This window comes from Hypanus sabinus (genome assembly GCF_030144855.1).
Source record: "Hypanus sabinus isolate sHypSab1 chromosome 5 unlocalized genomic scaffold, sHypSab1.hap1 SUPER_5_unloc_1, whole genome shotgun sequence".
Lineage (NCBI taxonomy): Eukaryota > Metazoa > Chordata > Chondrichthyes > Myliobatiformes > Dasyatidae > Hypanus > Hypanus sabinus.
In genome coordinates, this window is record NW_026778917.1 from 594838 (window position 1) to 617197 (window position 22360).

General features: G+C 53.3%; 2 protein-coding genes across 2 annotated transcripts in view; one reads left to right on the plus strand and one right to left on the minus strand.

The window, feature by feature from the left end:
- Nucleotides 1–90: 90 nt before the first annotated feature.
- gpank1 (G patch domain and ankyrin repeats 1) lies at nt 91–19087 on the minus strand. The gene is made up of 3 exons (XM_059957500.1): nt 17593–19087; nt 15624–15963; nt 91–594 (listed from the first exon to the last, which is right to left on the minus strand). Exons 1-3 carry the CDS (start codon nt 17819–17821, stop codon nt 141–143), a joined length of 1023 nt encoding a protein of 340 aa, XP_059813483.1. The 5' UTR covers nt 17822–19087; the 3' UTR covers nt 91–140.
- Nucleotides 19088–19153: 66 nt separating this feature from the next.
- The window catches only part of vps52 (VPS52 subunit of GARP complex), a 131155-nt gene continuing 127948 nt past the window's right edge, over nt 19154–22360 (plus strand). The window contains exon 1 of the mRNA XM_059957504.1: nt 19154–19218. Within this exon, the coding sequence (XP_059813487.1) occupies nt 19207–19218 (12 nt within the window). The 5' untranslated portion in view covers nt 19154–19206. The remainder of the gene's footprint in view (nt 19219–22360) is intronic.

The window sequence follows — 22360 nt, forward strand, 5'->3', positions numbered from 1 at the left end:
ATAGGAAAATGCAGGGCAATGTGGGATTGATCTTGGAGTAGGTTGAAAAGTCAGCACAACACTGTGGACTTAAAGGTCTGGACAGTTCCATGTTCTTAACACTGGCTTTTAATCAAATATTCCAAAATCAACAGGAGACCCTAAAAGTTCATGTAAGTCCTCAGATCCCTCTCCCACGCTTTCTGCCTCGCCTCTCGCCTGCGCTCCTCCCTCCTGCTGACCGTGGCGGCCCTCGGTGCACGGCCGATGGTGCTCCTTGGCTGCTGCACAGCCTGAGGATCGCGGGCGTTGAAGTGGGTGACTTTCGGCCTCAGGTCAGTCTGGAAACCCAGCCCCTTCTGGTCCCTCTTCAGCACCGTTCTCACGGGAAACTTCCGGCCTTTCCCGTCCGGCCCAAGCCCTGTCTCCTGGTTCCAGCCGCCTTTCAGCATCATCTGGAACCCGATGTTGCTTTCGGGAATAAAGTAATGGGTTGGTGGCAGCTTATCACTCGTGCTGAGCAAGTGCAATGTCGACCTCTCGTGCTGTTCAAGTGTGTCCTCCTGGTATTCCAGTCTGCAGGCCTGGCAAAACTTCTTCTGTGGCTGCCTCGCTCTGTGAGAGAAAGGAAGAACTTCACTTTGCATCCAAACCGTGGCCATTTTGCAGCTCAGGGACGGTTTGGGGGAGTGGCAGGATTAGGCCACACCGTTCTCCTGACCTCTCCCCAGAACCTTTGATATCAACCAGAACCCAATGACCGGGCCTCCACACCCATCTGTGGCAATGAATTCCACAGATTCATCACCCACTGGCTAAAGAAATCCCTCCACATCTCTGATCTAAATGGACGTCCCTCTATTCTCAGGCTGTGCCCTCTGGTCCTAGACTCACCCAATATAAGAAACACCCACTCCAGCTAGGTCTTTCAATATTCGAAAGGTTTTAAAGAGATTCCCCCTCCCCCCCACCTCACTCTGCTCAGCTCTAGCGTACAGGCCCAGAGTTTTCACACATTAACCATTTCATTCCCGGAATAATTCTGGTGAACCTTTTCTGCACCCTCTCCAACTCCAGCACACTTTCCTTAGATAAGGGGTAGGGTCATGTACCTTGGTAGAAGGTATGGACAAGATTTTAAATGAAGTTGCTGGTGCAGAGAGACTTGGGAATGCCAGGCGAGGATTCCCTTAAAGGTTAATTTGCAGGTTGAGGGAAAGGCAATGTCTGAACGACTGCAATATCGAAGTGTAGTTCTACCATTGGCCACACATTGAGAGTGATTTTAGCCCCATAGCTGAGGAAAGACGTGCTGGCCTGGGGGAGGTTCACAACAACAATCCCAGGGTTTGATGGACACTTTATGTCTCTGGGATGTATACAATGCGAGTTCAGATGTACTCAAGAGGAATTCACTGTCAAAGACGGCTGCGGAGGCCAAGTCACGGGGTGTATTGAAGGCAGGGATTGAGAGGTTACAGGAGGGCGAGAGAACTACAACCATCATTGAATGGCAGAGCAGTCTCGATGGGCCAAATGGCCTAATCCGGCCCCTGCATTTCATGGTCTTATGTCCTTACACTGCCACTGGCAGAAGAATAGTCGGGCCATTTACTGTCCTGCTCAGGGCCCAGCTCCTGCGTAGACGTGTCCAACCAGAGAAAGCAGCTGCTTCCTTGAAAGTTTGCTCGTTTTTCACCCTGGAGCCATTCAGCAATGCAGCAAAGATACAGGCCCTTCGGCCCAACCATTCCCTGCCTACCACAGATCATCCCAATTCCTTGCATTTGGCCCATACCCCCTCCCCCACACACTCACCTGAAATGATACCGTGGCACTGGTCTCAACCACTTCCTCTGGCAGATACCACAATGAGAGTGTGACTGCCGAGGCGTGCTCAGAATGTTTCCTTTGGAGTGGAGAAGGATGAGAGGTGACTTAATAGGAGCTTTCAAAATGATAAGACGTATAGATGGCCAGAGACTTTTTCCCAGAGTGGAAATGGCTAATACCATGGAGCATTAGTTTAAAATAATGGGAGGGCAGTGTCAGAAGCAAGTTCTTTACACAGAGAGTGGACGTGTTGAGCACTCTGCCGGGGGTGCTGGCAGAGGCAGAATCATTAATAAACTCTTAGTTACGCACATGGATGAAAGTGAAATTGAGGGACATGTGGGAGGGAAAGTCTCGATTGATTTTGGAGTGGGTAAGTTTACAGGGGAATCTTGTAACAGTTGGGGCGAAGGACCTGTATGGTGCTGTATGACTGAGACTGTCCAGTAGGCAGTGGTGAGAGCAATGTTGGAACTGTGAAGTTCTAGGTTTTCAGGGGAAAGTGGCTGGGGAGGTATGAATGAGCCAGGGGGACAGACAGAGTGATGGAGCTCCTATCAAGATAGATGCCAACTCAAATGAGATTCTTCTGGAGTCGGGTTCTCAAAGTCTGCAAGTTACGCAGTTGAACTGAGGGGCAGCAGGAATGGAACATTGACACAGCTTGGGGATATCTTGCTTTCCAGCAGCTTGTAAGACAGAAACTTGTCTCTTAAGGATGGTAAGTCTCACCCGGCACTGTTTGGTCTAACTGCCCTGGATCCCAGAGTTCACAACTAACACTTGTGAGAATCAGGGGAAGCCCGTTTGGTCCCTCCTGTCTGCCGCATCACCCGGGTGGGAACCGATATTCCCCTCAATGCAGCTCCCTGCCCGATTCCTGGATTCCCCTGGATACAGATTTCTAGTGGTAAGGAAGGCAAAATCATTTTGAGGGGACTAGGATATAATGCTGAGGCTTTATAAGGCATTGTCAGACCATATTTGGAGTATGTGACTAGTCCTGTGACCAGTGGTGTGCCACAGGGATCAGTGCTGGGTTCATTGCTATTTGTCATCTATGTCAATGATCTGGATGAAAATGTGGTAAATTGGATGATCAAATTTGCTGATGATACAAAGATTGGAGTTGTAGTGGACAGTGAGGAAGGTTTTCAAAGCTTGCAGAGGTATTGGGACCAGTTGGAGGAATGGGCAGAAAAATGGCAGATGGAATTTAATGCAGACAAACGTGAGGTATTGCACTTTGGAAGGACAGACCAAGGTAGACCAAGGTAAATGGATGGACACTGAGGAATGTAGTAGAACAGAGGGATCTGGGAGTACAGATACATAATTCCCTAAAAGTGGTGTCACAGGTAGATAGGGTCGTAAAGAGAGCTTTTGGTACATTGGCCTTTATAAATCAAAGTATTGAATATAAGAGTTGGAATGTTTTGGTGAGGTTGTATAAGACATTGGTGAGGCCGAATTTGGAGTATTGTGTGCAGTTTTGGTCACCGGATTACAGGAACGATATTAATAAGGTTGAAAGAGTACAGAGAAGGTTTACAAGGATGTTGCCGGGACTTGAGAAACTGAGTTACAGAGAAAGGTTGAATAGGTTAGGACTTCATTCCCTGAAGCGTAGAAGAATGAGTGGTGATTTGATAGAGGTATATAAAATTATGATGGATGGGTATAGATGAATGCAAGCAGGCTTTTTCCACTGAGGCTAGGGGAGAAAAAAACCAGAGGACAAAAGTTAAGGGTGAAAAGGGAAAAGTTTAAAGGGAACATTAGGGGGAGTTTATTCACACAGAGAGTGATGGGAGTGTGGAATAAGCTGCCAGGTGTAGTGGTGAATGCGGGCTCACTCTTAACATTTAGGAAAAACTTGGACAGGTACATGGATGAGAGGTGTATGGAGGGATATGGGCCAGGTGCATGACAGTGGGACTAGGCAGAAAAATGTTTCGGCACAGCCAAGAAGGGCCAAAAGGCCTGTTTCTGTGCTGTAATGTTCTATGGTTCTATTGTGAGCAGTTTTGGGCCCTTATCTAAGAAAATATGTGCTGGTATTGGAGTGGGCCCAGATTAATCTGGGAAAGAAAGGGTTAACACATGAGGTGCATTTAATGGCTCCTGGCCTGTATTCACTGGACTTCAGAAGAGGCGTAGTGGTGGTGGGGGTCCTCGTTGAAACCAATCGAATATTCAAAGGCCAAGATAGAGTGGATGTGGAGAGGATGTTTGCTATAGTCTGGGTGTCTAAGATGAAAAGGCACAGCCTCAGAATAGACAGGTGTTCTTTTAGAACAGAATGGGGAGAACTTTATTTAGCCAGAGGGCGGTGTATCCATGGAATTCACTGCCACAGATGGCTGTGGAGGCCAGGTCGTTGGGTGTATTTAAGAGGCGGATGATAGGTATTGGATTAGTTAGGGTGTCAAAGATTATGAAGCAAAGGCAGGAGAATGGGGTTGAGATGGACAATAAATCAGCCACGAGAGAATGGTGCAGCAGACTAAAATGGCCTAATTCTGTTCCAATATCTCTGCCTTGCTTTACTGGGACTGAAGCCATGTTCTTTGCACTCTCGAGCACTTAAAAATATTCAGAAGACTGCATTCACGTTTATTTGAGGTTTCCAAAGACTCACAATCCTCAGAGACTGATTAAAAATCATTTTAAATAGCCACCCCAGGTCTAGATTCTTGGATAAGAGGCAAGACTCCCTCCTCATCCATCATGTCAGTAAAGTCACTTTTCTGAACTCAAACCCAGTCCATCCAACCTTCAGTGACGTAACCTCACCCATTTCACTTATTCGTTTCATAATAACCCCATTCTCCTGCCTTCTCCCCGTAACCTTCAATGCCCTTACTAACCAAGATCCATTCAACCTCTGCTTGGTCTGCACAGCTGTCTGTCCAAGTGTTTTTTTTAAAATGCTAATACACCTGCCCAACTTGCTCTGGCACCCCGGTCCACATACAGGCTGTGCTCTGGGTAAAAATGTTACCCTCAGATTCCCATAAAATTCCTCCTCTCACCTTAAACCCATGCTCTTTAGTTCCTGATCTGCCAACTCTGAGAAACAGACTGTGCACACTGACTCTCTGTACCCCCCTCACAATTTGATACACAAGATAATCTACAAGATTATCCCTCAATTTATCATGATACAATGAAAGAAGTCCCAACATCTCTCCGTAACTCAGCTCCTCGGATCCCAGCAATGTACTTGAGCAGTCTTTTCAACTAAATGGCATCGTTCTCATAACCAGATGACCAAAACGAACCAAATCAGAATGTTTCATATATGGCTTCACGAACATTTATAGGACTACAACATAACATACTAAATTCCAAGGTCAAATGTCCGACTGACCACAGACACATGCACAGAAAGGTGCTGGCAAAGGGCCAGTATTATCACGAAGGACCCCACCCACCCTGCTCATGGACTGCTTGCCCCACTCCCATCAGGGAGGAGGCGATGTATCATCCACACCAGGACCACCAGACTCAAGAACAGTTACTTTCCCCAAGCAGCAGGGCTGATCAACACCTCCACTCACTAACCCACCACTACTTTATTATTTCCTGTCAGTCACCTTACGTACGTCTAGGGTCAGTTTATGGACATACAATCAATGCATAAGCCATCTTATGCATTTAGGCTTACTGTTGTTTAAAAAATGTTATTATGTTCTTCAACCTATTGAGTTTCTTGTGCTGCATGGGCTCCAGAGTAACAATCATTTCATTCTCCTTTACTCTTGTACTGGAATTGACGTTACACAATCTTCAGGGACCAGGAGCTTGTACTGGAATTGACGTTACACAATCTTCAGGGACCAGGAGCTTGTACTGGAATTGACGTTACACAGTCTTCAGGGACCAGGTACTTGTACTGGAATTGACGTTACACAGTCTTCAGGGACCAGGAGCTTGTACTGGAATTGACGTTACACAGTCTTCAGGGACCAGGTACTTGTACTGGAATTGACGTTACACAGTCTTCAGGGACCAGGAGCTTGTACTGGAATTGACGTTACACAGTCTTCAGGGACCAGGTACTTGTACTGGAATTGACGTTACACAGTCTTCAGGGACCAGGAGCTTGTACTGGAATTGACGTTACACAGTCTTCAGGGACCAGGTACTTGTACTGGAATTGACGTTACACAGCCTTCAGGGACCAGGTCCTTGTACTGGAATTGACGTTACACAGTCTTCAGGGACCAGGAGCTTGTACTGGAAGTGACGTTACACAATCTTCAGGGACCAGGTCCTTGTACTGGAATTGACGTTACACAGTCTTCAGGGACCAGGTACTTGTACTGGAATTGACGTTACACAGTCTTCAGGGACCAGGTACTTGTACTGGAATTGACGTTACACAGTCTTCAGGGACCAGGAGCTTGTACTGGAATTGACGTTACACAGTCTTCAGGGACCAGGTACTTGTACTGGAATTGACGTTACACAGTCTTCAGGGACCAGGAGCTTGTACTGGAATTGACGTTACACAGTCTTCAGGGACCAGGAGCTTGTACTGGAATTGACGTTACACAGTCTTCAGGGACCAGGTACTTGTACTGGAATTGACGTTACACAGTCTTCAGGGACCAGGAGCTTGTACTGGAATTGACGTTACACAGTCTTCAGGGACCAGGTACTTGTACTGGAATTGACGTTACACAGTCTTCAGGGACCAGGTCCTTGTACTGGAATTGACGTTACACAGTCTTCAGGGACCAGGAGCTTGTACTGGAATTGACGTTACACAGTCTTCAGGGACCAGGTCCTTGTACTGGAATTGACGTTACACAGTCTTCAGGGACCAGGAGCTTGTACTGGAATTGACGTTACACAGCCTTCAGGGACCAGGTCCTTGTACTGGAATTGACGTTACACAGTCTTCAGGGACCAGGAGCTTGTACTGGAATTGACGTTACACAGTCTTCAGGGACCAGGAGCTTGTACTGGAATTGACGTTACACAATCTTCAGGGACCAGGTACTTGTACTCCCAGATCCCTCTGCTCCGCAACACTCCCCAGGACCTGACTGTTCCCTGTGAATGTCCTCCCTCAGCTGACTTCCCAAACGTGACACCTCACTCTTATCAAAGTTCACAGCTAATTCACAATGTGTATGTTTGTATACATCGCTGAGATTGGCTTTCCTCTGGACATACACAGTAAAACATACCAGAATCAATAAAAGACGAAACCTACAGGACTAGCAACCAATGAGCAAAAGACAACAAACTGTGCAGATAAAAAAAGAGAGAAAATAACAACAATAAATAAATAATCAATTAATATCTAGAACGTGAGATGAAGTGTGCATAGATTTTGGAAACAGTTTAGTGATGGGCAACTGAAGGTGAGTGAGGTTATCCTCTCTGGTTCAGGAGCCTGCTGGTTGAGGGGTAATAACTGTTCCTGAACCTGGTGGTGTGAGTCCTGAGGCTCCTGTACCTCCTGTCTGATGGTGGCAGATGTGAGACGAGAGCATGGCCTGGGTGGTGGTGCTTCGTGCTGGTTGAGGGGTAATAACTGTTCCTGAACCTGGTGGTGTGGGCCCTGAGGCTCCTGTACCTCCTGCCTGATGGTGGCAGATGTGAGACGAGAGCATGGCCTGGGTGGTGGTGCTTCGTGCTGGTTGAGGGGTAATAACTGTTCCTGAACCTGGTGGTGTGGGCCCTGAGGCTCCTGTACCTCCTGCCTGATGGTGGCAGCAGTCAGATGAGATGCTTGAGGGGTAATAACTGTTCCTGAACCTGGTGGTGTGAGCCCTGAGGCTCCTGTACCTCCTGCCGGATGGTGGCAGATGTGAGACGAGAGCATGGCCTGGGTGGGGATTCCTGCTGACTGAGGGGTAATAACTGTTTCTGAACCTGGTGGTGTGGGTCCTGAGGTTCCTGTACCTCCTGCCTGATGGTGGCAGCAGTGAGACGAGAGCATGGCCTGGGTGGTGGGGATTCCTGCTGACTGAGGGGTAATAACTGTTTCTGAACCTGGTGGTGTGGGTCCTGAGGCTCCTGAACCTCCTGCCTGATGCTGGTAGCAGTGAGACGAGAGCATGGCCTGGGTGGTGGGGATTCCTGCTGGTTGAGGGGTAATAACTGTTCCTGAACCTGGTGGTGCGAGTGCTGGGGCTCCTGTACCTCCTGCCTGATGGAGAGAGCATGTCCTTGGTCGTGGCGGTTCCTGATGGGAGATCAGAATTGAACTCTGTTTCCATTACCCGGTGCACTTACCCAGCCGATGAAGGTCCCACTGTAAATTTTGTTAAATGTATTCCTTGGCAACACCACCATGTATGGTAGAATCATCGCCAAACTTCCTGACTTTGCAATGGATCATGAGTAAACGTGTGAGCGCTGACCTCCGAGGAAGTCTGAGGAAACATCTGCCATCATCCACAAAATGCTGTAGGAACTCAGCAGATGTGGCAACATATATGGAAATGTACAAGCGGTTGATTATTCGGGCCAAGAACCTTCATCCGGACTGCACAGGATAGGGGTAGAAGCCAAGAGAAAAGTGGGGGGAAGGTGACGGGGGGTGGTGATTGGTGAGGGGGAAGGTGACGGGGGGTGGTGATCGGTGAGGGGGAAGGTGACGGGGGTGGTGATCGGTGAGGGGGAAGGTGACGGGGGGGTGGTGATCGGTGAGGGGGAAGGTGACGGGGGTGGTGATCGGTGAGGGGGAAGGTGACGGGGGGGTGGTGATCGGTGAGGGGGAAGGTGACGGGGGTGTGGTGATCGGTGAGGGGGAAGGTGACGGGGGGGGTGGTGATCGGTGAGGGGGAAGGTGACGGGGGGGTGGTGATCGGTGAGGGGGAAGGTGACGGGGGGGTGATCGGTGAGGGGGAAGGTGACGGGGGGGTGGTGATCGGTGAGGGGGAAGGTGACAGGGGGGGTGGTGATCGGTGAGGGGGAAGGTGACGGGGGGTGGTGATTGGTGAGGGGGAAGGTGACAGGGGGGTGGTGATCGGTGAGGGGGAAGGTGACGGGGGGTGGTGATCGGTGAGGGGAAAGGTGACAGGGGGGTGGTGATCGGTGAGGGGGAAGGTGACGGGGGGTGGTGATCGGTGAGGGGAAAGGTGACGGGGGGGTGATTGGTGAGGGGGAAGGTGACGGGGGGTGGTGATCGGTGAGGGGGAAGGTGACGGGGTGGTGATCGGCGAGGGGGAACGTGACGGGGGGGGTGGTGATCGGTGAGGGGGAAGGTGACGGGGGTGGTGATCGGTGAGGGGGAAGGTGACGGGGGGTGGTGATCGGTGAGGAGGAAGGTGATGGGGGTGGTGATTGGTGAGGGGGAAGGTGACGGGGGGTGGTGATCGGTGAGGGGGAAGGTGACGGGGGGGGTGGTGATCGGTGAGGGGAAAGGTGACAGGGGGGTGGTGATCGGTGAGGGGGAAGGTGACAGGGGGGTGGTGATCGGTGAGGGGGAAGGTGGGGGGTGGTGATCGGTGAAGTGGAAGGTGACGGGGGGTGGTGATCGGTGAGGGGGAAGTAGACAGGGGGGGTGGTGATTGGTGAGGGGGAAGGTGACAGGGGGGGTGGTGATCGGTGAAGTGGAAGGTGACAGGGGGGGTGGTGATCGGTGAGGGGGAAGGTGACAGGGGGGGTGGTGATCGGTGAGGGGGAAGGTGACAGGGGGGGTGGTGATCGGTGAGGGGGAAGGTGACGGGGGGGGGTGGTGATCGGTGAGGGGAAAGGTGACAGGGGGGTGGTGATCGGTGAGGGGGAAGGTGACAGGGGGGTGGTGATCGGTGAGGGGGAAGGTGACGGGGGGGTGGTGATTGGTGAAGTGGAAGGTGACGGGGGTGGAGATCGGTGAGGGGAAAGGTGACAGGGGGGTGGTGATCGGTGTGGGGAAAGGTGACAGGGGGGTGGTGATCGGTGAGGGGGAAGGTGACGGGGGTGGTGATCGGTGAGGGGGAAGGTGACGGGGGGTGGTGATTGGTGAAGTGGAAGGTGACGGGGGGTGGTGATCGGTGAGGGGGAAGGTGACGGGGGGGTGGTGATCGGTGAGGGGGAAGGTGACGGGGGGTGGTGATCGGTGAAGTGGAAGGTGACGGGGGGTGGTGATTGGTGAGGGGAAGGTGACAGGGGGGGTGGTGATCGGTGAGGGGGAAGGTGACGGGGGTGGTGATCGGTGAGGGGGAAGGTGACAGGGGGGGTGGTGATCGGTGAGGGGGAAGGTGACAGGTGGGGTGGTGATCAGTGAGGGGGAAGGTGACGGGGGTGGTGATTGGTGAGGAGGAAGGTGACGGGGGTGGTGATCAGTGAGGGGGAAGGTGACAGGGGGGTGGTGATCGGTGAGGGGGAAGGTGACAGGGGGGTGGTGATTGGTGAGGGGGAAGGTGACGGGGGGTGGTGATCGGAGGGGGAAGGTGACGGGGGGGTGGTGATCGGTGAGGGGGAAGGTGACGGGGGGGTGGTGATCGGTGAGGGGGAAGGTGACGGGGGTGGTGATCGGTGAGGGGGAAGGTGACGGGGGGGTGGTGATCGGTGAGGGGGAAGGTGACGGGGGGGTGGTGATCGGTGAGGGGGAAGGTGACGGGGGGGTGGTGATCGGTGAGGGGGAAGGTGACGGGGGGTGGTGATTGGTGAGGGGGAAGGTGACGGGGTGGTGATTGGTGAGGGGGAAGGTGACAGGGGGGTGGTGATCGGTGAGGGGGAAGGTGACGGGGGGGGTGGTGATCGGTGAGGGGGAAGGTGACGGGGGTGGTGATCGGTGAGGGGGAAGGTGACGGGGGGGTGGTGATCGGTGAGGGGGAAGGTGACAGGGGGGTGGTGATCGGTGAGGGGGAAGGTGACAGGGGGGTGATCGGTGAGGGGGAAGGTGACGGGGGGGTGATCGGTGAGGGGGAAGGTGACGGGGGGTGGTGATCGGTGAGGGGGAAGGTGACGGGGGGGGTGATCGGTGAGGGGGAAGGTGACGGGGGGGTGATCGGTGAGGGGGAAGGTGACGGGGGGGTGATCGGTGAGGGGGAAGGTGACGGGGGGGGTGATCGGTGAGGGGGAAGGTGACGGGGGGGTGATCGGTGAGGGGGAAGGTGACGGGGGGTGGTGATCGGTGAGGGGGAAGGTGACGGGGGGGGTGGTGATCGGTGAGGGGGAAGGTGACGGGGGGGTGGTGATCGGTGAGGGGGAAGGTGACAGGGGGGTGGTGATCGTTGAGGGGGAAGGTGACGGGGGTGGTGATCGGTGAGGGGGAAGGTGACGGGGGTGGTGATCGGTGAGTGGGAAGGTGACGGGGGGTGGTGATCAGTGAGGGGGAAGGTGACGGGGGGTGGTGATCGGTGAGGGGGAAGGTGACGGGGGGGTGGTGATCGGTGAGGGGGAAGGTGACGGGGGTGGTGATCGGTGAGGTGGAAGGTGACGGGGGGGTGGTGATTGGTGGGGAAGGTGACAGGGGGGGTGGTGATCGGTGAGGGGGAAGGTGACGGGGGGGGTGGTGATCGGTGAGGGGGAAGGTGACAGGGGGGGTGGTGATCGGTGAGGGGGAAGGTGACGGGGGGGTGGTGATCGGTGAGGGGGAAGGTGACGGGGGGGTGGTGATCGGTGAGGGGGAAGGTGACGGGGGTGGTGATCGGTGAGGAGGAAGGTGACGGGGGGTGGTGATCGGTGAGGGGGAAGGTGACGGGGGTGATGATCGGTGAGGGGGAAGGTGACTGGGGGGTGGTGATCGGTGAGGGGGAAGGTGACGGGGGTGGTGATCGGTGAGGGGGAAGGTGACAGGGGGGGTGGTGATCGGTGAGGGGGAAGGTGACGGGTGTGGTGATCGGTGAGGGGGAAGGTGACAGGGGGGTGGTGATCGGTGAGGAGGAAGGTGACGGGGGTGGTGATCGGTGAGGGGGAAGGTCACGGGGGTGGTGATCGGTGAGGGGGAAGGTGACAGGGGGGTGGTGATCGGTGAGGGGGAAGGTGACGGGGGGTGGTGATTGGTGAGGGGGAAGGTGACGGGGGTGGTGATCGGTGAGGGGGAAGGTGACGGGGGGTGGTGATCGGTGAGGGGGAAGGTGACGGGGGGTGGTGATCGGTGAGGGGGAAGGTGACGGGGTGGTGATTGGTGAGGGGGAAGGTGACAGGGGGGTGGTGATCGGTGAGGGGGAAGGTGACGGGGGGGTGGTGATCGGTGAGGGGGAAGGTGACGGGGGTGGTGATCGGTGAGGGGGAAGGTGACGGGGGGGTGGTGATCGGTGAGGGGGAAGGTGACAGGGGGGGTGCTGATCGGTGAGGGGGAAGGTGACGGGGGGGGTGGTGATCGGTGAGGGGGAAGGTGACGGGGGGGTGGTGATCGGTGAGGGGGAAGGTGACAGGGGGGGTGGTGATCGGTGAGGGGGAAGGTGACGGGGGGGGTGGTGATCGGTGAAGGGGAAGGTGACGGGGGTGGTGATCGGTGAGGAGGAAGGTGACGGGGGGTGGTGATCGGTGAGGGGGAAGGTGACGGGGGTGGTGATCGGTGAGGGGGAAGGTGACAGGGGGGGTGGTGATCGGTGAGGGGGAAGGTGACGGGTGTGGTGATCGGTGAGGGGGAAGGTGACAGGGGGGTGGTGATCGGTGAGGAGGAAGGTGACGGGGGTGGTGATCGGTGAGGGGGAAGGTCACGGGGGTGGTGATCGGTGAGGGGGAAGGTGACAGGGGGGTGGTGATCGGTGAGGGGGAAGGTGACGGGGGGGTGGTGATTGGTGAGGGGGAAGGTGACGGGGGTGGTGATTGGTGAGGGGGAAGGTGACGGGGGGGTGGTGATCGGTGAGGGGAAAGGTGACGGGGGGTGGTGATCGGTGAGGGGGAAGGTGACGGGGGGGTGATCGGTGAGGGGGAAGGTGACGGGGGGGTGGTGATCGGTGAGGGGAAAGGTGACGGGGGGGTGGTGATCGGTGAGGGGGAAGGTGACAGGGGGTGGTGATCGGTGAGGGGGATGGTGACAGGGGGGTGGTGATTGGTGAGGGGGAAGGTGGCCTGGCATGGGACGGGGCGGCAATGAATCAAGAAGCTGGTACAGGATTGGTGGATGGGCTGAAGGTGGAGGAGATGGGCAGGTGGGAAGGGAACCAAAACAGGGATTAGAAAAAGAGTCAAAGAGGAATATATTAGAGAAATCAATTTTCGTGCCATCAGGTTGGAGGCCACAGACAGAATGAGATGTTGTTCCTCCAACCTGAGTGTGTCCTCATCAGGGGCCATGAAGAGACACGTCAAAATGGGTGCCCACCAGCACCATTACTTTCTGATTCCCAGCCCCAGCCTGAGGAGATGATATGGCCTGCAGCTTGGTCATCTCTGAGGCTGAGGTACGCAGATGTTTACAGTGGGTGGGCAGTCGCAAGGCCGCGGGACTGGACGGCGTCCCAGGGTTTGTACTCAGGATGTGCACAGCACCACAGGCAGGTGTGTTTTTTAATCTCTCCCTCTCCCTCCTGCTTCAAAACATCCACCACAGTCCCTGTACCAAAAGAGACCAAGGTAACATGTCTGCATGACTGGCATCCTGTCACACTCACCTCAATAATAAGCAAATGCTTTGAGAGGCTGGTCAAAGATTAGATCTGCAGCTTGCTACCACCCACAACAGCGCCTCTTTCACCTCAGACAGTTGAGGAAGTTTGCTATGGGCCCCCAGATTCCAAGTACTTTCTACAGGGGCACAATTGAGAGCATCTTGACTGGGATGGGAACTGTACTTCAGGATCCTGCAGAGAGTGGTGCCAACAGCCTGGCGCATCTGTAGTTGTGAACTTCCCATGATCCAGGACATTTACAGAGACAGGTGTGTAAAAAGGGCCCGAAGGATCATTGGGGACCCGAGTCACCCCAACCACAATCTATTCCAGCTGCTACCATCCAGGAAACGGTACCGCAGCATAAAAACCAGGAACAACAGGCTCCGGGACAGCTTCTGCACCAGGCCATCAGACTAATTAATTCATGCTGACACAAGTGTATTTCTATGTTATGTTGACTGTCCTGTTGTACATACTATTTATTATAAATTACTATAATTGTGCATTGTACGTTTAGACAGAGATGTAACGTAAAGATTTTTACTCGTGTATATGAAGGACGTAAGTAATAAAGTCATTTCGATTCCACTCAAACTAATTCTGTATCCATGTAGACAACTACCCCTGGATACCACGACAGCTAACACGCAGAGCCTTGAGAAAGTGAAAGGAAAGGATGGTGGGAAGTTATATGACTAGTCACCGGCTTCCAGTCCTAAAACCAACATCACCCTCCTAACTTCAAAGCAAATTTAATTGTCAGAGTACATATGTCACCACATAGACCTCTGAGATTCATTTTCCTGCGGGCATACTCAGCAAATCTAAACAACAGTAACTCTAACAGGATCAAAGTAAGATCGAGTACAGCATTGAAGACAACTGTGAAAATAAACGGCAATAAACAACGAGATAAAGAGTCCTTAACATGAGATTATCGATTGTTGGAACATCTCAGTCGATGAGTGTAGTTATCGTCTTTCATTCAAGGGCCTGACGGTCGAGGGAGAGCAACTGCTCTTGAATCCTGAGGCTGCTGTACCTTCTTCCTGATAGCAAGAAGAGAGCATGGCCTGCGTGGCGAGGATCCTGGCTGATGGATAGCGTTTCATGCTGAGTGGTTGGGAGAGTTTTACCAGTAATGTACTGGTAGGATTTGCCATTCAAAGGTGTTGGTGCTCCCATACCAGGCTGTAATTCAGCCAGTTAATACACCTTCTACCAAAAGTCTATAAAAGTTGGGCAAGGTTTTTGATGTCATGTTTAATCTCTACAGACTCCTGAGGAAGTAGAGCTGTGGCTCTGCTTTCTTTGCGTTTACATTTATATGATGGGTCCAGGACAGGTCCTCTGAGACAGGAGTTTAAAGTTGCTGACCCTCTCCACCTCTGATCCTCCAATGATGATTGGCTCGTCATTGGTTTCCCTCTCCTGGAAGTCTACAGTCAGTTCTTTCGTCTTACTGACATTGAGTGAGAGGTTATTAAACCACTCAGCCAAATTTTCAATCTCCCTCCAGTATGCTGATTTGAGACACCCCACACCAGCAAACTTGAATGTGGTGTTGGAGCTGTGCAGTCTATCAGTGTAAAGCGTTTAGAGCAGGGGCTAAGCTGTGAGGCAGCTGTGCTGATTTCTACCGGCAAGCCAGTTCTGTATCCAATTATAAACACAAGAAACCGTCAGCGACATCCACAGAGGAACTCAGCAGGTCAGACAGCACAGCTACCTTTTGGGCCGAGACCCATCATCAGGACCGGAAAGGAAGCAGGAAGAAGGCAGACCTGATAAAGTAGAAGACCGATGATTGTTCCAGTGCATCAGTATAAAGGAGATCAAAATAATTGGCTCCAATGCAGCACAAAAATACAAGATGAAGAACACAATAAATATTAAAAAAGTAATAAACACTATTACACAAGACATCTTGTAAACATTGACTGGTTCTGTGACGCTAGGCACAGGAGTGTCGGTATAGAAGGGGACTGGCAGGAAATGATAAAGTAGTGGTGTGGAGGGAGCGGTCAGCCTTACTGCTTGGAAAAAAGTAACTCTTTGGGTCTGGTAGTCCGGGAGTAGATGCCACATAGCCTCATCCCTGATGGGAGTGGTGAGCAGGGTGGTGGGATCCTTCATGATGTTACTGGCCCTTTGCCAGCACCCGTCTGTGTATATGGTTTAATAAATGCTTGGGGAAAGTAATTGCCCTTTGAGTCTGGTGGGATACGAGAAGGGATAGATGGACTATGGTTTGGGAAGTCACGCACTAACACACTGACTGCCGTGAAGACTTACCGCCAGTCCTCTCGTCCCCCGGGCCGGTCGCGATATCCCCGGTACCCCTCCAGGAGAGCAGCAACTGCGGCATGGCCTGCCTGCCGGGCCAGGTCCAGGGCATCGCGACCAGCGGCATCGCAAACCCCGATCCAGGCGGCCCCTTTGTCCAGCAGGTAGCTCACTGCCTCCGAATGGCCACTGTGAGCAGCGCACATGGTGGCGGTCCAGTAGAAAGCATCCCGGAAGTTTATATCACAGGCTCCCTTCTCCAGCAGCCTCCGGAGTGTCCGCAGGTCGCCGTGCTGGGCCGACTTCAGCAACAGGTGTCCGCTCCTCTCCACCTGGGCACCGCTGCGCTCTGCCACAAGACACAACAGCACAATCGAGTCTGCTGATTTATTACCCCTCATGGACACCCTGATAAGCGAAGAGCCTGTAAAGCTCTGCTTTCAATATACCCGACACTTTGGTCTCCGCAATGAATTCTAGACTCACCACCCTGTGGCGGAAGAAATTCCCCCCACTGAGCAGCAAGCTGGAGGAACTGAGCAGGCCACACAGCATCTAGTGGAAAGGGTGAGCAGTTGACGTTTCGGACCGAGGCCCTTCTTCAGACTCTCACAGCTCCCTGGACTATTCCTCTCCCCACCCTGTCTCTTGCAAAAAGGCTATCCCCTTCTTGCAATTCCTCCGTCTCCGCCGCATCTGCTCTCAGGATGAGGCTTTTCATTCCAGGACGAAGGAGATGTATTCCTTTTTTAAACAAAGGGACTTCCCTTCGTCCACCATCAACTCTGCTCTCAAACGCATCTCTCCCATTTCCCGCACATCTGCTCTCACCCCATCCACCCGCCACCCCACTCGGGATAGGGTTCCCCTTGTCCTCACCTACCACCCCACCAGCCTCCAGGACCAACATATAATTCTCTGTAACTTCCGCCACCTCCAACGGGATCCCACTACCAAGCACATCTTTTGCTCCCCCCACTTCCTGCTTTTCGCAGGGATCACTCCCTACGCGACTCCCTTGTCCATTCATCCCCCCCCCATACCTTCCCACTGATCTCCCTCCTGGCACTTATCCTTGTAAACGGAACAAGTGCTACACCAGCCCTTACACTTCCTCCCTCACCACCATTCAGGGCCCCAGACAGTCCTTCCAGGTGAGGCGACACTTCACCTGTGAGTCGGCTGGTGTGGTATACTGCGCCCGGTGCTCCCGGTGTGGCCTTTTATATATTGGTGAGACCCGACACAGACTGGGAGACCCTTTCGCTGAACACCTACGCTCGGTCCGCCAGAAAAAGCAGGATCTCCCAGTGGCCACACATTTTAATTCCACGTCCCATTCCCGTTCTGATATGTCTATCCATGGCCTCCTCTACTGTTAAAATGAATCCAAACTCAGGTTGGAGGAACAACACCTTATATACCGGCTGGGTAGCCTCCAACCTGATGGCATGAACATTGACTTCTCTAACTTCCGTTAATGCCCCTCCTCCCCTTCTTACTCTATCCCTGACATATTTAGTTGTTTGCCTGTTCTCCATCTCCCTCTGGTGCACCCCCCCTCCTTTCTTTCTCCCGAGGCCTCCCATCCCATGATCCTTTCCCTTCTCCAGCTCTCTATCACTTTCGCCAATCACCTTTCCAGCTCTTGGCTTCATTCCTATCATTTCGCATTTCCCCCTCCCACCACTACTTTGAAATCTCTTACTATCTTTCCTTTCGGTTAGTCCTGACGAAGGGTCTCGGCTGGAAACGTCGACAGCACTTCTCCCTATAGATGCTGCCTGGCCTACTGTGTTCCACCAGCATTTTGTGTGTGTTGTTTTCAGATCTCTATCTGACTGTGCTGTATGGTGAGAGACCACCCCGCCCCCCCTCACTTTTGGAAGCATCCTCTCCACATTCACTCTCTCCAGTCCTTTCAATATCCAATAGGATTCAATGAGATTCCCCTCCTTCCTCATGCTTCTAAACTTACCAACGTGCTCTGAAAATCCTCTGGCTCTCCTCTGCACGTCCCAGTGCTTACGGACCGGGTTGGGGCCGGGTCTGGTGGCGGCCTCGCCGTTCGATGCCAGCAGACCCTCGTAGAAACTCTTCGCCTGCTCGCCGTCCAAGCCCCCTTCATCCCTGGGGCAGGGGGATTGCCATTCGTCGCCCCTCTCCTCTGCAGCCCGGGTGAAATAGATCAGACGTCCGTGGCTCATGGCAAAGGCTCCCACGCCTCCCGGGGAGGGACACCAGTGGCCAGAGGCTTCGGTCCAAGGGAGCAAGCGAAAGGGATCAGTCCAGGGGAACTCCTGCGGCCCCAATCCGGGTCTCACAGCCCAGCAGGGATCCCGACCAGGGGGACTCCTGCGGCCCCAGTCCGGGTCTCACAGCCCAGCAGGGATCACGACCAGGGGGACTCCTGCGGCCCCAGTCCGGGTCTCAGCCCAGCAGGGATCCCGACCAGGGGGACTCCTGCGGCCCCAGTCCGGATCTCACAGCCCAGCAGGGGACTCCTGCGGCCCCAGTCCGGGTCTCACAGCCCAGCAGGGATCACGACCAGGGGGACTCCTGCGGCCCCAGTCCGGGTCTCACAGCCCAGCAGGGATCTCGACCAGGGGGACTCCTGCGGCCCCAGTCCGGGTCTCACAGCCCAGCAGGGATCACGACCAGGGGGACTCCTGTGGCCCCAGTCCGGGTCTCACAGCCCAGCAGGGATCCCGACCAGGGGGACTCCTGCGGCCCCAGTCCGGGTCTCACAGCCCAGCAGGGATCCCGACCAGGGGGACTCCTGCGGCCCCAGTCCGGGTCTCACAGCCCAGCAGGGATCCCGACCAGGGGGACTCCTGCGGCCCCAGTCCGGGTCTCACAGCCCAGCAGGGATCCCGACCAGGGGGACTCCTGCGGCCCCAGTCCGGGTCTCACAGCCCAGCAGGGGACTCCTGCGGCCCCAGTCCGGGTCTCACAGCCCAGCAGGGGACTCCTGCGGCCCCAGTCCGGGTCTCACAGCCCAGCAGGGATCCCGACCAGGGGGAATCCTGCGGCCCCAGTCCCGGTCTCACAGCCCAGCAGGGATCACGACCAGGGGGACTCCTGCGGCCCCAGTCCGGGTCTCACAGCCCAGCAGGGATCCCGACCAGGGGGACTCCTGCGGCCCCAGTCCGGGTCTCACAGCCCAGCAGGGATCCCGACCAGGGGGACTCCTGCGGCCCCAGTCCGGGTCTCACAGCCCAGCAGGGGACTCCTGCGGCCCCAGTCCGGGTCTCACAGCCCAGCAGGGATCCCGAAGACTGGAAGTCACTCCCAGCGCTTTATCGGCCCTAGGACCCTGGTTACAGGCCTCTTCTCCTAAGGACGCCGGGTGTGGTCCTTTACTGCACCCGAGCTGAAGTCGGGTAAGACGACAGCCTCGGAACCCCCCCCCCCCCCCGCAGTAGGGGTGGACAGAGAGCAAAAACAGTCGCAGGCTACGGGCAAAAAGGAAAGCCCCGACGACCTGGAACCGGCCGGAATGACGTCACGGCGGCGACGCGGAATGCTGGGAAGTGTAGTTCATGGTCTGTGGTCCGCCGCTGAGGTGACAGATCACCCGGATGAGGCTGCAATGGCGGCGGAGGTGGGTGGGAGCGTCCGGGTGAGGGAAGAGAAATTACGAGGGAGCGCCGCGGAGTTGGAGGCAGTCGAGGGAGCGTCGGTGTATTAGGTGGAGATGAGGGAGCGCAGCGAAGCTGGTGGCAATGGCGAGGGAGCGTCGGGGAGTCTTAGTGGTCAGGGAGTGTCGGTGTTGGAAGTGCAGGTGGTCACCATGGTGTTGGGAAGTTGGTGAGGGATCGCCGCTGTTAGGAAGTTGGTGAGGGATCGCCGCTGTTAGGAAGTTGGTGAGGGATCGCCGCTGTTAAGAAGTTGGTGAGGGATCGCCGCTGTTAGGAAGTTGGTGAGGGATCGCCGCTGATTTGGGAGTTGGTGAGGGATCGCCGCGGTGTGTTGGGGAGTTTGTGAGGGATCGTCGCTGTGTTGAGGAGTTTGTGAGGGATCACCGCGGTGTTGAGGAGTTTGTGAGGGATCACCGCGGTGTGTTGGGGCGTTTGTGAGGGATCACCGCGGTGTTGGGAGTTGGTGAGGGATCACTGATGTGTTGAGGAGTTGGTGAGGGATCACCGCTGTGTCGAGGAGTTGGTGAGGGATCGCCACTGTGTTGGGGAGTTGGTGAGGGATCACCACTGTGTTGGGGAGTTGGTGAGGAGGGATCACCGCGGTGTGTTGGGGAGTTTGTAGGGATCACCGCTGTGTTGAGGAGTTGGTGAGTGATCACCACTGTGTTGGGGAGTTGATGAGGAGGGATCACCGCTGTGTTGAGGAGTTGGTGAGGGATCAACGCGGTGTTGGGGAGTTGGTGAGGAGGGATCGCCGTGGTGTTGGGGAGTTGGTGAGGGATCGCCGCTCTGTTGGGAAGTTGGTGAGGGATCGCCGCTGTGTTGGGAAGTTGGTGAGGGATCACCGCGGTGTTGGGGAGTTGGTGAGGGATCACCGCGGTGTTGGGGAGTTGGTGAGGGATCACCGCTGTGTTGGGAAGTTGGTGAGGGATCGCCGATGTTGGGAAGTTGGTGAGGGATGGCTGTGGTGTTGGAGGTGGTGAGGATTTTGTTTGTAGTACGTATGCTGTGAAAATTTATGATGATGATTGAAAAATCATGTACTTTGGTTTCAGTTATTAATAATGGTATAATGACGTACAGTGCAACAAAGAAAATTTTGAATGTTTGTAAACTTTTTCGAGCTGTGTCCAATTCCATCTGTGTGAGAACAAAACCTGTGAGTGCGGGAGTTTCCAGTCTCTTTGTAGGTGTGCATCTGTACAGTTTACAAGGAGTGTGTGTCCGGATCACCAGACTCAAAACAGTTAATCTCCCAAAGCACTGAGGGTGATCTGTAGCTCCCATTAACCCATCTGCTGCAAGCTCTGATTGTCTTCCTTGCTGTCTACTACACCCCCAATCTTGGTGCCATTTGCAAATTTGCTGGTCCAGTTAACCATACTATGATCCACATCATTGATAGAGATGTTGAAGAACGGACCCAGCTCCGATCCTTGTGAACTCCCCTGGTCACAAGTCCTCAGTCAGAGAAGCAACCATCTACTGCCACTCTCTGCCTTCTCCCACAATGCCAATGTCTAAACCAATTTACTATGATGTCTTGAATGCTGAAAGACTGAACCTTCTTGACCAGTCTCTCATCCGGGCCTTGTCATATGCCTTGCTAAAACCCATGTAGACACTACCCACTGCCTTTCCTTCTTCAACTTTCCCAGTAACCTCCTCGGAAAACTCCATAAGACCTATCACCCATGAAGCCTTGCTGACTATCCCTAACCAGTCCCTTTCTGTCCAAATACTCATATATCCAGTCCCTTAGAATATCTTCCAGTAACTTTCCCACCACTGATGTCAGGCCCAGTGGCCTATAATTTCCTGGTTTAGTTTTAGAGCCTTTCTTGTACGCCAGAACAATATTGGATATCCTCCAATCTTCTGGAACCTCACCTGTCACTAAGGATGATTTAAGTATCTCTGCCAGGACCCTTGCAATTTCTGCACTAGCCTCCCACAGGCTCCAAGGGAGTACCTTGTCAGGCCCTGTGGATTTATCCATTTTAATTTGCCTCAAGGCAGCAGACGCCTCCTCCTCTGTAGTCTGTACAGGGCCAATGAAATTGATGCTGCTTTGCCTCACGTCTCTAGACTCTGTGTCTGTCTCCTAAGTAAATACAGATGCAAAAATTCCATTCGAGATCTGCCCCATCTGTTTTGGCTCCACACCTGGATTACCATTCTGGTCTTCCAGAGGACCAATTTTGTCTTTTGCATTCCTTTTGCTGCCTTAGGATTTTCCTTCACCTTGTCCGCTAAGGCAACAAATGCCTTCTATTCACCCAGCTGATTTCTTTCTTCAGTGTCCTCTTACATTTCTTACACTGCATAAGTACCTCACTTGGTCCTGCCTGCTGTGCTCCTCCATTTTTTTTTAACCAGGGCCTCAATATCTTGAGTACAAAAGTTCCCTACTTCTGTTAACTTTACCTTTTTATTCTACAGGTACATACAAGCTTTGTACCCTCAAAAATTCACTTTTGAAGGCCTCCCACTTACCAAGTACACTTTTGCCAAAAGACAGCCTGTCCCAAACCACACTTGCCAGATCGTTTCTTTCTTTTTCAATATTTTTCTTAATTTTTAAATTCATATACATAACAGCAACAGTGCAAAGAGAATTGGATTACATCATTGATAATTACATATGTGAATATAAACTAGAAATTACATAAATATACTAAGCCTCCCAAACTCTTAATGTAGTTGAACATGAAGTGAAAAAATATCAAAGGAAAAAACCCAAATTAAAAAAGAAAAAAAGTATACTAAACTAAACTAAAGAAAGCTGGGCTATTATATTACATCGGATAGAATCATTAATGTCGTTAGTTCTGCTCCTCTATCCATATATATTTAAGGTTGATAAAAGGCATTTGGAAAGGTCAAGTTACGTCATATGAAAATGTTGAATAAATGGTCTCCAAGTTTCTTCAAATTTAACCGAAGGGTCAGAAGTGGCACTTCTGATTTTTTCTAAACTTAAGCATGATATAGTTTGGGAAAACCATTGAAGATTAGTAGGAGGGTTAATCTCTTTACAATTTAACAGAATAGATCTTCTAGCCATTAATGTAGCAAAACCAAATCATCCGACAAGCTGAGGAG

Excerpts from the sequence above, each read along its gene's own strand:
- gpank1 (XM_059957500.1), bottom strand. The coding sequence starts at position 17,821 with ATGAGCCACGGACGTCTGATCTATTTCACCCGGGCTGCAGAGGAGAGG. Across the intron at positions 15,964-17,592 it reads AGGATTTTCAGAGCACGTTG|AGCGCAGCGGTGCCCAGGTG; the intron begins GTAAGTTTAGAA and ends GTCTTGTGGCAG. Across the intron at positions 595-15,623 it reads GGGGGACGAGAGGACTGGCG|AGCGAGGCAGCCACAGAAGA; the intron begins GTAAGTCTTCAC and ends TTTCTCTCACAG.